The sequence below is a fragment of the Pleurodeles waltl genome, chromosome 3_1, assembly GCF_031143425.1.
Source record: "Pleurodeles waltl isolate 20211129_DDA chromosome 3_1, aPleWal1.hap1.20221129, whole genome shotgun sequence".
Classification (NCBI taxonomy): Eukaryota; Metazoa; Chordata; class Amphibia; order Caudata; family Salamandridae; genus Pleurodeles; species Pleurodeles waltl.
The window spans coordinates 1,607,482,795-1,607,500,189 of NC_090440.1; the positions used below are offsets into that span (position 1 = coordinate 1,607,482,795).

The following is a 17,395-nucleotide window of genomic DNA, read 5'->3' on the forward strand; positions in this document are numbered from 1 at the left end:
TTACACTGATAGTCAGTACGGGTTTGGAATTGTGCACGACTTTGGACAACTATGGTCACAGAGAGGTTTCCTGACTTCTTCAGGATCCCCAGTGAAAAACGGGGAGAGAATAAGGGAATTGTTACACGCCATCCAAATGCCAGCTGAAGTTGCAGTGGTAAAGTGTAGTGCTCATACAAAAGGACAGGACTATGTTTCTCTGGGAAATGCATATGCGGATCAAGTCGCAAGATTTTGTGCCTTGAACTGTATATTACTCAGGGATGAATGGAATTCGATAAGTGAACCAGAACTCGAACCAGCCGAAGCATTTGCCTTGAAGGTCGTAGATACAATAGATTAACTAAAAGCATTACAGAATAACGTCAGGGAGGATGAAAGAGATTCCTGGATTAAATCACAATGTATAAAGAGACCAGACGAGTTATGGGTTTCAAATGAGGGAAAATTTGTTTTGCCAAATAGTCTCTTATCACAGCTAGCGCGGTTCTATCATGGGCAAGCTCACCTAGGGAGAGATGCCATGATAAGATTGTTCAAAACTGATTGGTTTAACCCCAGATTCCGTCAAGCTGCAGAAGCAGTTTGCCATCGATGTGTCACTTGCCAGCAAATGAACCCAGGAAAGGGAACAGTTGTGAACGCGAGCCACATTGGTAGGGCCAGTGGCCCATTTAGTAGGATGCAGATGGACTTCATTGAGATGCCGGTGCATGGAGGTCTAAAGTATGTGTTGGTGATTGTGTGCATTTTTAGTCACTGGATTGAGGCATACCCCACACGTAGAAATGACAGCCTTACAGTTGCAAAACTATTGTTGAGGGAGTTGATACCACGTTTTGGATTCCCGATCTCTTTAGAATCAGATAGGGGAAGTCACTTCAATAACGAGGTGATAAAGTTACTTTGCGAAGCGCTGAACATTGAGCAAAAACTGCATTGTAGCTATCGCCCTGAAGCATCAGGACTGATGGAGCAGATGAATGGTACACTGAAATCAAGAATGGCGAAAATATGTGCATCGACAAATTTGAAATGGCCTGACGCATTGCCCTTGGTGCTAATGTCAATGAGAAACACCCCTGATAGAAAGACTGGATTGTCTCCGCACGAAATTCTCATGGGCAGGGCTATGAGACTTCCTGCAGTTCCCGCAAACGCGCTTTTGAATATTACAGATGATATGGTGTTAGACTACTGCAAGGGTCTGGCTGACGTGGTTCGCTCTTTTTCTCACCAGGTGGAAGCAACCACCTTGCCACCGATCCAAGGTCCAGGACACGCACTGAAAGCAGGTGACTGGGTCGTGGTAAAGAAGCACGTGAGGAAGTCGTGTCTGGAACCCCGTTGGAAAGGCCCTTTCCAAGTGATCCTGACGACAACTACCGCTGTGAAGTGCGCAGGAGTTCCCAACTGGATTCACGCCAGTCACACAAAGAAAGTGTTGTGTCCCACAGATGAGGAAGTTGAAGCGCTGAAACTGCCAGTGCCTGATAAAACAGTGCTGAGTGCTGAGACAGAGCAAAACAGAACTGAAAGAGAACAGGCAGGAACAGAAGAGAGGGAAACATTCTCTGAGGACGAAGCAACAGACTCACTTGGGGAAGACCAAGGAGAAACCTCAGACAGCGACGAAGCAGCTGAAGGTGACAAAGAACCTGAAGCAGCTGAGGGTAGCAAAGAGCCTGAAGCAGCTGAAGGTGACAAAGAACCTGAAACAGCTGAAAGTGATAAAGAGCCTGACGAAAGTAACGGTGACGAAGGGCTCGAAAGAGGTGAAAAAGCAGGAGAGCCTGATCAGAGGAGGGCTTTCCCAGAAGCAGACGATACAGAAAAAGAAAAAGAGAACGTGATTGATTCCCCAGAAGGAGGGGACAAGGCAGAACAGAACGAAACAGTTCAAGCTTCCACAGAAAAGATCGCAGGTCCATCAAATGGACATGGTGCAAAGAGAAGACTAAGTATATCACCAATAAAACAGAGGACTAAAGAAAATTTGAACGACGGAGAAAGGCCAAAAGTGAAAGAGAAAAGAAAGGAAGTGTCTGTCGTGGTATCATCCTCAAGTGAAGGAAAAGACTTGGCTAAAGAGGAAAGTACCAGTGAGGCAGAATCGAAAAGAGAAGCAAAATTGAAAAGGAAAAGGATACCGAATAGGAGATATTCCGGTCCAGAATGGGCCTATGCAGTCAATGACGATTGGACTGACGAATTTGTATCTCTAAGCCTCGAGAACGAAGAAGAAGAGATACCAATAGAAAAGAAAAGTTTTATGGACGCTGTTGATTGAAAGGGTGATAAATGACATTGCTTGCTACAATCTAACGTGATACAACCAGCTGAGATATTGCTAAACCGGATGAGACCCTTGCTGAACTGATAAAGACTGAGTTATTGCCGAATTGAGACGAATGCTGCTAACCGAGAAGTGACAGGCCTCTTGAAGAAAACTGTGTGAACATTGCGCTCGTTCAGCTTTGTAACTGAATTGCTAAATAGTTTCTTTTACAGGTGCTTCTAGCTCTCTGATTCTATACAGATCATGACGCAAAACAGTAGAAAGAAATATTGTAAATATGCGTTTATAGGCTTGATAATTGCATGTGTACTAACAATAATGGCAATCGTGCTTGGAATGCATGGTAAGGGTGAGAATGAGAAAATTGATGCTTCTACTTTTGCTCCTGTTACTGTCACTGAACTAACCGCATTGAAAAGACTAGAATTAGATGAGAGACACTTGCATGATAAGAAAGAACTTTCGTATAATGTTTTCTATCGCTTGCTAACAGAATATGTTGAGACTATGGATGCGAAAGATTGTTATGTGTGTACACAGATACCAACATCAGTAAAGGAAGGGGTGACTTATCACCACATGCCTTTTACATACGGGATTACATGTAGTATAGTAATGTCTAGATTTTATGGTCAAACTAACATACAGTATTTTTACTCAAATTATGATGTTACCTTTGCATATGTTCCTATAATAGCGCAGCTAAGCCAGATTGCTAAAGATTGGGATGCTAAAATAATGAGGGAATTTTTCGAGCCAATGCAACCTTTTGAAACGGCTCACGCTCATAGGGAAAACCTTACCTGCTCGCTCTCTGCAGTAGAAATAAGCTTTTTAGATCGCACAGATGATAGAAGGGCACAAATGAATGCGAAATTAGAAAAAGAGCTAAGCAAGAGGACTTCAGTAGATCATTCGGAAAGAGCTATGACTCTTCAAAATAGGCTTGCTTTAGACATTCTTTTAGCAAAGGATGGCGGCGTTTGCAAAATGCTTGGTGCACGACACTGTTGCACGTATATTCCAGATAATAGTGTGAAGATTAAAACAATGCTTGCTAATCTAACAAGAGAGAGTGCAGATTTGAAGGAACTGAAAGAACCAGGAGTGTGGGAGAAGGTTGGAAAAGGACTTGCTTCAGTGGGAAATTGGATTGGTGGAATTTGGAATGGAATGTTACTAAAAATAATACAGGGAATATTAATAGTACTGATTTGTATATTTGGAATTTGGGGAATAAAAAGGGGAATAATAATGATTATGGAAAGAATTAAAAGAAGGAAGGAAGAGAAAATGATGAAAAGAATGGCAGAAGAATATGAAGCGAAAACTAGGGGAACTAAAAGGAAAAGAGAACTGACAGAATTTTAATGGAATAAAATTTGTGGGAATAGTTTGTGTGATGACAAGTAGTCATCAGAGGAGGGATTGATGACGCAGAAAATTAAGGTTTTCATTTATTGACGCTTAAACGTAGTGCTGCAATAATCAAGAGTGACTTTAACCGAACTAATAAATATTGTACGGGGACAAAATGTGCCCTCAGAGTAGTTTGCCAACATTTGTAAGCGTGCTTTATATAACGTGATGTATTAGAAGTGCACTAATCCGACATAATCATAAACGTGTGCTATGATTTGCTTGTTTGAAATGTTTTAGCTTAGCATTACTTTAGTGCAGGCTTTGGCCTAGTTGCCTGGTCTCACGGTTTAGATGCTCGTATTTTTCCAATGTGCTAATAAACGTGTATTTTTGCTTGAAGCTGTACTTTTCCACTGAGATCGTTCACATGCTTATCTTAAGGTTTCGTGCCAGCCTGGCATTTTTCTCTTTGCTCCAAGGTCAATCTGCAGGTGCGGACAATGGAAGCTCTGAAAGTGAGTTAATTGGTATAAAATGTTGCAACTTGCGTACCCGTCTCCAAGGATAATGTATGCTTAAGTAAAAGCTTGAGAACTGTTGTTTTTGATTGGACAATTTGAAGCCAACCTATGAACCCTCCAATGGAAGACCCTACTGGATTTGAACTGTTGTCTATTTAAACCAGGTGTACGAGAAGAAATTAGCCATTACCAGCTATTACCCGACATCGCACTCATTGCGCCATTTTGTAGTTATTATGGCCCACCTTGCTGCGACGCCATTTTGAAAGAGACTTTGATGCTTTCTCTAATGGAGAGAAAGAGACTTTAAATGATTCTTACCCTAGAGACTTTAACTTTGATTTGTCCCTTTGCATGAAGTAGTAGTTTACCTTGCCGCTGTGAGGCAACTGTCCCGTCCACCTTGCCCCTTTGCCCCGTCCCATGCTGATCGGGAAACGGTACCTGTGAGACGAAGACTTCCTTGTATGCTGATCGTAATTGGTAAATATGAAAGGAAATTGTAAAATTGCATTGTGTTTCTTTTAGGTAACCAACTGCTGATTTTGATAAGATCCCTAGCTAGGAGTTTTCCAAATTTATGTTGCTAAATTGTTTTTGCATGAAGTCCCACATGCCGATGCTAATTTGTGGTTAGATGAGGATTCTTTTTGTTGCACGATGCAATTTGAGACCTTGTTATGCTGACTAAATGTATGCAATTAGTTCATTACAGATTATAATATTAGTGATTTGCATTGCTATTATCGAATGCCTTGTCATTCAAATGCTGCATAGATTGCACCTGTTTCGCCGTTATGGACAGCTATTAATGTTCATTTACGTATATCATTTGGTGTTGAGACACATCTATATTGTGCTAGCTTTGTTAATATAGGGAAATAAATTCACTAACTTTGAATAAACTGGTGTGGTTATTCCTGACTGAAAGGTCAGGGTTCGCCGAAATGTACTCTGGATTAATTGTTAAGTGTTATGTTGATCAGGGTATTGCTTATGTTCGTTATTGATTATCGATTTGATTAAATTGACTGATCTCGGGTGAAGAGAGTCCCACTTAGCCAAAAGATTCATCGGCCTAAAGAGCGTCCAAGATACGAGTAAAATTATTAGTACGGAACGCTCTATCAATTAATGGATGAATTTATATAAAACATTTTGCTGTTGTTCGAACTAAATTTACTCGAAGAAACTTCTGGTGTGATAAGTGCATGTAAGGAGAATTGAGATCAAGTGCTCTTGAAGGTGAATCATGCCTCACTGGGAAACCTATGTACTCATCTCAAAGTTTGTAGGATGAAAAGTGGCCTCACAGTGCCTGCTACTTGTACTGTAGTATTTTGCATTTTTTTTTTAAAAAAGGCATAAGCACGTTCTTATGTTCCTAATGGTTAGCCAACCAACTCGACTTGTGACAGAATTACGAGTGGTGAGTTCATTTACTGTTCCAATAATCAGGCTCTCCACTTGGAATCTACAGTGACAGAAGAGATTGTGATGATGTGCATACCTTGTTGTCTCTCATGCACACGTCATCACACACTGTCCAGTAGCGGCACAATCTGTACATAAACTACCAAACAAGGAATGTTTGCATCTTGAGCGAACACACTGCACTCGATACTTATTAACAGGTACCAGAAACTGAGCTTGGGTTACGGCTTGTTATAGTGAGCACTACAGATAGGGACAGTGCTTTGCCCAGAAGGTGGCATAGAGCTGTAGTCAAGACATTGTCTGGGGAAAATGCATGGGGTAAAAGTTGTTTTTCCCGACCACTCCTACATCTTACAAATGTAATCTTGTGGGATGGCATTCACCTTAAGAGTTCTCATCTATTTTTTTTGCAGTTTTTGTATAGCACGAACTCGACTCGAAGGTGTTAGAGTGCTTCGCGGAAGCACCAGTCACATTACACAAGGACACATTTATTTTTGGTAGGCACAGAGAGATGAAGTGATTTGCCCATAATCAGAGGATGATGTTAAACCGACACCGAGGCACCAACCTGGTTCTTCAGCTCCAAAGTCGGCAGCTCTGGCCATTACACCACACATTCTCCCCTCCTCTAGTTCACAGTTATGTGAACAACCTGTTACACATCTAGGGATTTTTAGGCTATTGTTAAGCATTTGAGAGAATAGGGCAAATGATTATAACAGTGATAAGGATGAAGGTGTCTTGTAGAAAAATGCAAAAAAAGATGTGCTGTAAGCAGCTACCTGGCTTCAATGTGGCATAAATAGGGCAATTTAGTTTGTAACAGGCTCTGTCTTTGGGTCGTATCCGTTGATAAAATAACCATATTCATTCTTACAGGATAACAAAATGTATATTTAGAAATATTTAATCATTTTAAAGTTTTCTTTGATTCTTTTTTTAAACATTAATTAGTGTGCATTATGATCACACTCGCGTTGGGAACATTCGGGCTATGTTAACAGAAAATATAAATTATGTTTTTACGTATGAAAGTTCATGAGTGAATGAAAGTTCATGAATGAGTTTAAGAATTTAATGCAAAGGAATACTCTAAGGATACACATGATAGAGGAGGATTGTGAAGATGCCGGCAAGGGCAACTTTTTGGCATTGCTATCATACGATATTTGTTGATTCATGAACTACATCTCACGAGAATAATACAGTCAGTCACGATTTCAGTGACAATATGGCACGTCAACACACTGAAAATGCTGCATTCTCCCATATATCATGACATTACACGAGGGGAGGAAGTAGGCATTATGCTAAATGAGGCTCTTCAAACCATTCCCATTCCAGCTTATGCTGATTCATTCCTCATTTGAGCATCACAAATCAATGACTGCCCCCTTAAAGACAAATGTATTGATAAATTGGATTAATAATTTGATTGACCCACTACCACTAACGCTGCCATCATTCTTGACTACCTAGACCTTGCCATCCCCTTGCAAAAAACCCTGTTCACCCAGTTACTCTTGGATCATTTGTAATCAACAATCATCACTACACATACTAATAGGAATCCATGGGACACAATACTAGTTTTCAACACACTTACTCACTGACCCCCCACTATTGAGCTACCTCCCCACCGATCATGCTATCCTGCATACTCTGATCACTATCTACCCTTCCATCTCTCCCACTGTCTCTAAAAAACTCCTCACCAGATACAACCCCTTTTCATTTGGCTGCTTGAAGAAGATCCTGAAGCATGTGCTCGACTCACACTAACCCACATGTAATTTCACTCCCACCACTCCAGGGCTGCAGTCCTGCATCTTGCTATCCACTCATTCCCCAAAAAATTACAGAAGGGAAATTCAAATAAATCTTAAGATCATACATAGACAGACACTGACAGAATTATGCACAAGTCTGAACAACGTTAAATCCTCATATTGTCAAAATCTTATCACTGCATTTTGCCCTCTTCCAACTACAATCGCAAGAACACTAAATACTACTCAAGCCAACACCTGTAAAGAACTTACACCAGTCCCTTACAGTAGACAATTTCGCATTCTATTTCTCCACCAAAATCACCACAATTAGAACCACTCTTGCTATACTACTTACTAAACTACTTACATAACTGCCATCCTCCTCCTCAATAGGAAAAAATAGGGGTCTACCCTAGTAACCCTACTAGACCTGGGTAAATTAAGACATAATAAGAAAAAGTGGTACAATAGTAGGAAATAATGTACAACTGTCAGTCCAACAGTGAAACTATAAATCAATCACTGGAACAACAGTTCATTTGTACAATTCTTTTCGTATGTTTTTAATCAGACGACAAAAAAGTCCAAATCAGCATATAACATTAATTCACAACAGGAATCATACACAAACTATATAAGTACATATGCTCATAGAGTTACAAATCAACAGAAATTGTACTTCGATCATCCTTCTACTTTTTAGAAATGTGGTTGTTAACGATACTTTGCATGTCAATCCACATGGGAGATTGTTGCATCATATTTACATCTCAGCATAATGACAGCTATTATTTGTATTTAGAAAAAGATGTATATCATAAACAATCCTGGTAATTACACAAAAGCAAACTATGTAAATTTCACCCAACCCTACTCACAACCCCCTTCATTGATTATTTAAAAGCATTACATTCACACCTTTCTTTTGAAAAGCTAAACCTGGTCTTGATATAGTATGGGAATGTTAAATATTTTAAATACCCAAGTTCACCATCTACACATCCTCAGAAGTGAACAGAGTTAACTGGCAATCTGTTTAATAATTTAACTGTTGCGAATAGAAGAAAAAAGAACATAACTGACAACCTCAGCCAAATAGGTAATTATGGGGAACACAGAGTGCACTGAAGAATATCAATATTTCATGAGTTTGTTATGAAAGCATGCGAAGAAGCTAAGAAAAAGTACATCATTTAAAAGGGTTTCCATCAGCGTAATGAAAGTCACTGGCTTCCCAAACATAGGCCCTAGATCACACAGTGATGCAGGAATGTGTCCAACGAAGGCTGTCGATTGCATCTGAAACCTGTAACTTTATACATAAATAAATCTTTCATCTATATAGGAAGATTAAAAATATATCGCATATTTAATTTTATGCGATGGCAATGAAAATAAATGCGGCTCAATAACATGATATTTAGAAGAAATGTACTAATAAAGACACATTAACACATTTATTATAGTGCAACGTAACATTTCTAGTTCTATTGCCACAACAGAGGGAGACTGACATGAGAAAAACGCAGTGGAGTGAAATAGACATGAACAAATGCTGCTTACAGTAGATTGGCAAAATTAAATTTATGTTTCTGATGTTTGTGCTGTGGGATTCTTGTTGAAAACATGCTGGATGTAACTACCACATGGACGATGGCCTTGTCTCGGTGCCATGCACTGACATCGAGCTTCCACAGCACTTTGGATGAAGTCACTGCAAATGTTCACAAACCATGCCTTCAGATGAGGCTCTTGGAATCAAAGTCAAGTGCAGGAGCTGAATCAAAGTACGTCTTTCGATAGTGGGAAGCAGGAGGGGAGGTTATGCACCCCACCATGTCTATGGCAACTGGTCAGTGAAAAAAGTGTGCATACCCTTACACTTGCAATTGCAAGGTCAGTATGCTAGTCGGGCCTGTGCATAAGGAAATCAAAAACCAGAGACTACCTTTTACTCATCCATGCCACAAATCCTTGAGAGTGAAGAAATAGAGAGGCAGGAAAAGCTGAGCCTGGGAAGAAAGAGAGGGTGGTAGAAAGATAAACTTGTACTATACGCACACATTCTACTGCAGAATGTTTTTTGCTGTTCCCTTACTACGCTACAAAGATTTCCAGATCAATCACAAGATTCAGAGACCATTCACGCTGCACAAATATATTGTGACTTAACTCCTTGTTTTTATTAGATGTTTGGGGGTTAATGCTGTGTTAGGGCCTACCTCTCTTCCTCCTCCATGTAAAGTAATGTCTCACTCAGCACATTCACATACAGGAATACTGATATATATTTTTTCCATGATACTTGCATGCTCGAGTGGGCATCTTTGATTGTATGTGATGAAATGCATAATACACTTTCTCAAAGTCAATGCTGAATTAGTCTCTGATTTTTGAAAAGCACATATTATAGACTGTGATCCATACAGAGTTTCTCATCTTTCAGTGTAGGCATAAGGAGACAGTACACCTTTTGATGGCATTATGTGCCATCACTGCTGCCTGTAAATCCTGATCTGCCAACTGAGGTAGTAGGGTGGTTTAACAATCCAGGGAATAAGCTGTATCCAGGATATCAAGGCCAATAATGATCTATTTTTAACAGTGCTCCAGTTATTCATTTTATACATTTCTGTGTTATGATTTAATAAAGTGATGCTTTGGCAAGAGGGTTTTTTATCAATAACCAATCTTGAGAAAGATATCTCTTACCTTGAAACTGGAAAAAACAATTGGTAAACAAACCAAAACCATTTCTGAGCCGGAATAGGATATTAACAATAGTTGGTGACACTGAGGGGTGGCAGAACAGGCAGAATTCAGGAGAGAGCAGTGAGGGTGGTAGTAAACTGAGGGATGGGAAGTGTGAGGGTAAGTAGAAAACTGGAAGATGAGAATTGGAGAGTGTTTAATGTCCTGTAAAGTTAAAAACAATAGGGGGAAACAGAGGGGTGTCAGATATGATGGGAAGATGTAAAAATGGGTAAAAAAGTGGGGGAGGAAATATAGTATAGTTCTATGTTAACACTGATGGTGAAGAGCACAGCAGGTAATCAGTAGCTATTGATCAATATCAATTCATCAATTCCGCAATAGTGAGCGAGGGTCATTTTACAGAGGGGGGAGCTATGGAAAAAACACAGCAGTAATCCGTGAAGATAGAGCAGTAAGGTAGTGAATGAAAAGGATAGTAAGAAGGGGGAAAATCAAAGGTTGTGGAGGACCAAGAGGGTGGAGAGGCTTGGGAGATATAACACACCACACATCTACTACACATCTAGTGTTTCTTGTGTAAATGAAAGATGGAAGGAAAAACAAGAGGCAACCTTTTATTCATAGGAGGATCAGTATTACAGGTGAAATAAGTAAAACAATACTTCCCGCCGGATTTATTCATAAGTGAATTTCTCAATGAAGTGGAGTCATTAAATGCCCAACTCAATAAGCTTCTTATTTTAAGAATACCAAACATTACAACCACTGTCAACAAATATGTAACTGAGAATGCAACTGAGAATTTAGAGTCAGGATACATGTGCAGTATCCACAGAATGATTTACTTGTAAGGTTTTACAAGTGACAACATATGGGCAAGGCGTGTGACTTGTGAACTGTGATAGAAAAATATTACAAGTCAAAACAATTTTTAAAATACATTTATTAATGTATTGGCTGTCTAACAAGAGTGCACAAAAGAACAATTATTTGTATTCTTACTTTCACTGAACAGTTCAAAGTAAACACAATTTGAAATATGGGTTAAGTTGATATTTCAACCCCTAAAAAATTGCCATTGATGAGATCTACTTGAGGACAAAGTTATGACTGGTAGAGAACGCAGGAACTGGAAAAAGGTCAATACGGGCCAACTTAATTGTTTATCATTGGTACAACAGCGGAAGCAAGAAGAAATCCTTACCTATGCCAGATGAATCAGGGGGTTATCATGACCTAAAACAGCAGTTGTTTTAATTTTGCACATCCTGAAAGTCCCCATGATTTTAATAGCAAGGTTAAATTGCATACATATGTTTGCAAGGTTGAAGGTAAGTATTTATTCACCAATAATGAATACACTGGTATGTTGGATGCCTGTCAGGAATCCTGGAGTTTATCATCTCTGAGGATCATGTCCACTGTTGCAGGGAAGCAGTCACATGTCTCAGACTCCACAACACAAACTTGCTATGGAAAGGCATTGGAGACTGTGGTAGACAGTACAGAGGTAGCTGGGGAGCTGAAGAAGTGTGGAGTCAAAGGGTAGCATGGATCAGCACTTCTGGGGAAAGGTGGTAAGAGCCAGATCATTCTGGAAGATCTGGAACATTCTGAAAAAGCCAGAATATTCTAGAAGGAGACAGAATGTTCCAGACACTCCCAGATCAGTAAAAAATGGGAGGATATAAGCAACCCTCCAACCCTCACAGCACTACATTTTGCCTGGCAACAGCGAGTGATGGGCTCTCTACTCCGAACGCATAGTTTGTAACATTTGTGTTCCTTGCACCTTCTTTGGTATAATGCCCTTCAGTTCCCATGGGTGTATAGGGCAGTTCAGGTTAATCCTTTCCTTCACAGATACTGTGCGTTGCTTGCTCCCATTACAGAATTCCTGCACTAGCTTCTAACACTAGAAGTCAACCTGGCATCTCTGCTATTGTAGACGGACCTTTGTATTTGGTTCCCAGACTGTGTCCCGGTCAAATGGAGGCTGGTTACGGCCTCTCTGCTTCCATCCTCTAGTAAGCCATTCCACTGTTACTAACAATACATGGTATCTTGTTGTACACCAGTAGAGTTAGATCATTGGTACCTTGTTTTAAATGATTATAGGGGTTACTTGTCCTCTGCAGTCCTTGCTCCATGCCTGCCACCAACCATGCTATTGTGAACAGTGGGCCAAGACACTTACAAAGTTTTACTTTGACATAGCCAAACTGCATATTGATTAGCTTTGACAGAGGGTAAACAAATAAGCTGTATGTGTGATGGGGCTGAGAATTGTCATTCCGGCCAATCAACACGAACATTTTTTTTTCATTGTCGTTCAAATGGTCTGTGTATGGAGGGACAGGGACATCTGAATGTGGGATACATCATTAAAGGCAGCATGGCCAAATCAGCCCTGTTGTAAAGCCGACACCACAACATCCTCTTCAGAAGTGATAAGCCTTAGTCATAAAACAGTATCTCCAAACAAATAAAATTCTGTTGAATGTCTAATAGTTAAAAACAAGCATCCTTTGCATGCTACTCTCATAAGTATATAGCTTCAAACACCTACCACCATGCTGCACAATCACAAAGCGTAACCTCTTATATACAGAAAAACTTTAACGTTCTTATTCAGATAAAAATTCAGAAATCTGGGTCTGCAGGTGTATTACTTTGTATGGGTGCAGAATTACTTGTTTAAAAAATTCTCCAAAATTTCCATGGATGGGCTGGCGACCTATTGTAGGTTTCTATGAATAATGCAGGAACACTTGTTAGAATTCCTGTTTGTATTCAGGAGTAAGACTTTCTGCATGAACATTTGTATGTAAGGCAAAATTTGTCATGTGAAAATTACTTTTTTTATGCTCATCAGATAGCACATTTGTCACACTGAAAAAAACCTCCAGTACACTGCCACAAATTCTGGAAGTAAGCTAAGCCCATTTCTAGCATAAAAAGGGGTTTATTGGGTTTTCAGGTTCCTGAGTGAGAATACATCAGAAACAAGTTTGTAAATACCATCAAAACCCATATATTTCTAAGCATTCTGAGCCATTCCAACACCACAATGTGCTCTCCATGTCCCTGAAGTAGGAGTAACACATGTTTAATGATACACCGTCATGTAGTAACAGTTGACAAGTGGGCATCCTTTTACAAATATATGTTTAGAATTTGTGAAATTTAAGTATGCTTTGCACTAATAAAACAAATCATTTGCTCCTGTAAGTGGAACTCACAAGCACAAATGACAATAGGAAATAGGTCTTCAGAGTGCACATAATAATTAGCAAGTAATCTTCAGAACTGTTAGAATGCTATATGCCCCACAGTTGACATTAACAATGATATCATGTTCAATACTACAAAACTACAATGCAAAACCTGCACACTAAGACAGCTCCCCACCACGGTATATCGGTTAACCCATTAACCATGGAAATCTGGGCTGTATAACAAAGAGAGAACAGTGGTTCCTTCTGGAGGTACTCTTAAGCAAGCGTGAAGGGCAACTGAATAATCATGGAACAAAACAAATTCATGGAATAATTTGATATCTAATGAAAATGTATAAACAGTTCAAGAAGTACTGAAATTCAAAGAAACCAATTTATGCGGTTTTAAATATACTGTCTTTGAATCAATCATAAATCAAATCTATTCTAATAGAGATAACAATGATAAAATAAGGTGCTAAAGTGAAAGGTAAAAGTTAACAGCCTGGCTTAGTGCTTTCTCAATATGCTGATATATTGGCATCCCTCCCCTTGACAAAACTATTTTACAGATGTCATCAGTAGTCCTTCATAAGATATGCTTGGTTACCAGCATTAAACTATAGCCTACTAGTCTTTAGTCATATAGCCAAACACAACCAGTATGATGTTCAACAACCATGCAGAAGGTTTGAAAATAATGACAGTCTTTGAGAGTCTAGGGGGGCATGTTTTTGTCATTTATGCCTGTGTTGGAATATCACTCCACCTTGCTGCCAAAGCAGGGATTGTCAACTTCTATGCCACCTTTGACTTTTAATTCTCATTCATTTCCTAAACCAATTGGCAGCTTTTCTTATTCAGGAAGATCTGGACAATCCTCTGTACCTGCTACTGGGGGAGCCGGCAAGAGAATTGTTGGTGACATGCTTAGACGAATGTAATACTATCTCCTCTTCCCCAAAAAAGCATGTCAATTAGTTTTGAACATAATAAAACCAGGTGGCTAGCATGTGAACCCTTGAAAGATTATCACATAAACCCAGAGCCTAAATTATCCCTTCAGTGCCCAGTAGACATGGGGATTATGTGCAAAGTCTCTGCAGATGGACAATATACATATAGAAATGGAGCCAAATGGGAAATTGTGTGCTATTGCTGCACCTCCGATCGCCTAACAAAGCTTCAAGCAAATAAAATATAGAGACAGATTACTACGGTGGGTCACCGTTTTCCCAAACACAATGACTTAACTAAACAATATTCACATCAAGAAACTTCAGAACACTGCTTAAACTTGCCTTCCACTGAACTCTTCATTATATGGGGGTTGTGAATGATGAGCATCAGACCAGGTCCCACATGCACCTGATTAGACTTCCAACATTTCTCACTGAGATAGCAAAAATCCACAGTACTCAAAAGTGACCAGTCATATTACCCACCAAAAAAACACGAATCAGTGTAATAAATAATGCTTAGAACTTACCAGGTTTCCAACTGTTAGTACATTGCTGAAATGTTCAGTCATTGGATAGTGTTCCATGGCCATGAACAAGGTATTCAAAACAATGCATATAGTAATTCCTAGATCCACAAATGGATCCATCACAATGATATTGACAATTTCTTTTATTTTCAGCCATTTTTCAGAGCAGTCCCAAATGAGGAACGTATTAGCAAATTTATTCCAGCATGGAGGGCATTTTTCTCTGGATTCTTCAAGTTCTAAAGGGAAATTACATCACAATGTGGTTATATTCAGATCAGACATACATTAATAGTGCATTCAGTGTTTTTGTACCTAAAATAGCATAGTTCTGAACCCAACATCAAAATTTAAAGATTCATTTTAAATTCTGCATACTACTGAGATCACATTTTTGTCATCCATTCATATACTATGTCTATGATATTCATTTATCACAGTCTCGATTACAGAATAATATATGTAGACTGTGTCAACAGTGTCAAATCATGGTGCTGTAGGTTCACAATCAATATCAGTGTATATCAGTGATTCATCTGATGGTCTCATATTGATGCTTTACATACATATTTGTTTTATATATTTGCTACATATTTGCTTTGTATGTTGCTACATGAAGCAGTTACTTGATGATTGCCACCCCCAAATTTGGACCACTGGTTTCTCCTTCATGAGGATTCGGACGCACCGCCCTCATTGCGTAGACAAGCGTGGTTGGTTATCCTTGCTGCCTCCTTTTCGCCGCACTCTACACCCTCGTGGCTCATTCTCCACGGCATGCCCGATCCTCACATGAGGCTACACTGATCTCCCCGAGGGTGCTGGTATACATCAGCACATCATTCGACTATTTTGCCTCACACCGCCCCAACTAGGGTGAGAGTATAGTTGTTGGTGCCATATTGTCCAGCCTACTCTTTGATTGAGATTCTTACTTAAGCAAACATTGGGTTATGTGTTCTGCAACCCTCTTATCTCAGTCATAGATCTTATGTCCTGATGATGATCCCAGCACTTTACTAAGGGATTAAAACTTCGTTGACTGGAGTACCTTGACTCGGTTTCTGAACAATTTTCTAAGTGTGTAAGAGCAAGGATAATGTACTATTGTGACCCCATCTCTTGATTTGCAATTTCTGTCACATATACAATGCCTGAATATTTGTACTTTGTTTTTTACATGTTTGTTTTCTATATGTTGTATGTTATTTTTCCTGTGCCTGTTGTTCCCTACTACAACTGTTTTGAATTTAAATAAATGTACTTTTTACATTTGTACAAAGAGCATAGACTCCATTGAGTTTCTATGGGATATTTGACTCTTACATTTTCACTTGAGGAACTTTTGCTCCGTTTATAAATAACCCCGAGTTTGTTGGCAAGATACTGGATTAAAACGAAATGCTAAACTCACTTTAACTTTAAAGAAACCCATTTTCATTCTCATTCATTTCCTAATTCAATTTGCAGCTTTCCTTATTTTGGAAAATTGGGGCAATCCTCTGTACCTCTACTGGGGGATGCCGGAAACAGTATAAATACCTATTTGTTTTATATTATTACTACATATATTTTATTTATATTTTGCTACATGATGTGGTTATTTGATGATTGCCAGCCCCAAGTTTGCTGGCAGGATAGTGGATTACAGCAAAATGTGATTCCACAAATCTGTGTATTATGTCTAAAATGTGAAATAGTCAGTTTACTGATTGGCAGCTCTCACAGCCAAACAATGCTTTGTGTAATCTGTCTGCATTGTGGACAGTGGACCCAAAGTATGATTTATTTGTAATATTCTACCAAGTCAAGTAAATTTAATTTTTACTTTTAGCAGGGTTTCCCTTTAGCTGTGGAGATCACTCTGTCTTTGACTTTCAGAATTTGAACCTTATGATTTACCGATTCATGTTTCTGCAATCCCTTTTTATTTTGTTAGAATTTAAAAACTAAGGGCCCAGTTCACTAAGGTAAAGCAAGACCTTTGGTCTAAGTTTAGACCAAAACTCTAACTTAATGACTTTTCAGTATTCAATAAGGTAAAATACGAGTTGTATCTATACCTCTGCCCTCAGCAAACTCTGCACTCGGGATATGCACCCCCAGTGCGGATACCCTAAGTGTGGAGATGGAACCAAGGGGCTTATTTATAGGCCCCTAGCGCCACCTTTAGCCACATTAACGTCATTTATTTTAGACGTTAATGTGGCCAGAGGCCAAAATCCCCATGCCATATTTATAGGGTGTAACTCTTTGCGCTACACTATGCCTGCACCAATCATAATGTATGCAAAGGAGGCATTCCCCCATTAGGGGAGCCAGTAAAATGGTCAAGGAAATCTATGGGATTTCCTTGCACCATTTATTACAGCACTTTTAACGCCTGTTCAAGAGCAGGCTTTAAAAGGGGGCTTTTATTCTTTAGAATGGGCCCCTATGTACTCTGCAGGAGTAGCACCAACAGTTTGGCGCTAATCCCGCAGAGTGCATCAATAGAGTCATTAAAAATTACTCTATTGCCCCCTACCCTGCGCCATGGTGCACCGTATTTTAAATACGGAGCACACATCGTGGCGGTA

At 39.4% G+C, this 17,395-nt stretch overlaps 1 protein-coding gene across 3 annotated transcripts in view; it reads right to left on the bottom strand.

Moving 5' to 3' along the window:
- LOC138285384 (sodium channel protein type 2 subunit alpha-like) overlaps window positions 1-17,395 on the bottom strand; it is a 696,215-nt gene that overhangs the window by 350,525 nt on the left and 328,295 nt on the right. For all 3 annotated transcript variants that reach the window (XM_069225253.1, XM_069225252.1, XM_069225254.1), the window contains exon 14: window positions 14,817-15,055. In XM_069225253.1, coding sequence (XP_069081354.1) covers window positions 14,817-15,055 — 239 coding nt within the window. The remainder of the gene's footprint in view (window positions 1-14,816; window positions 15,056-17,395) is intronic.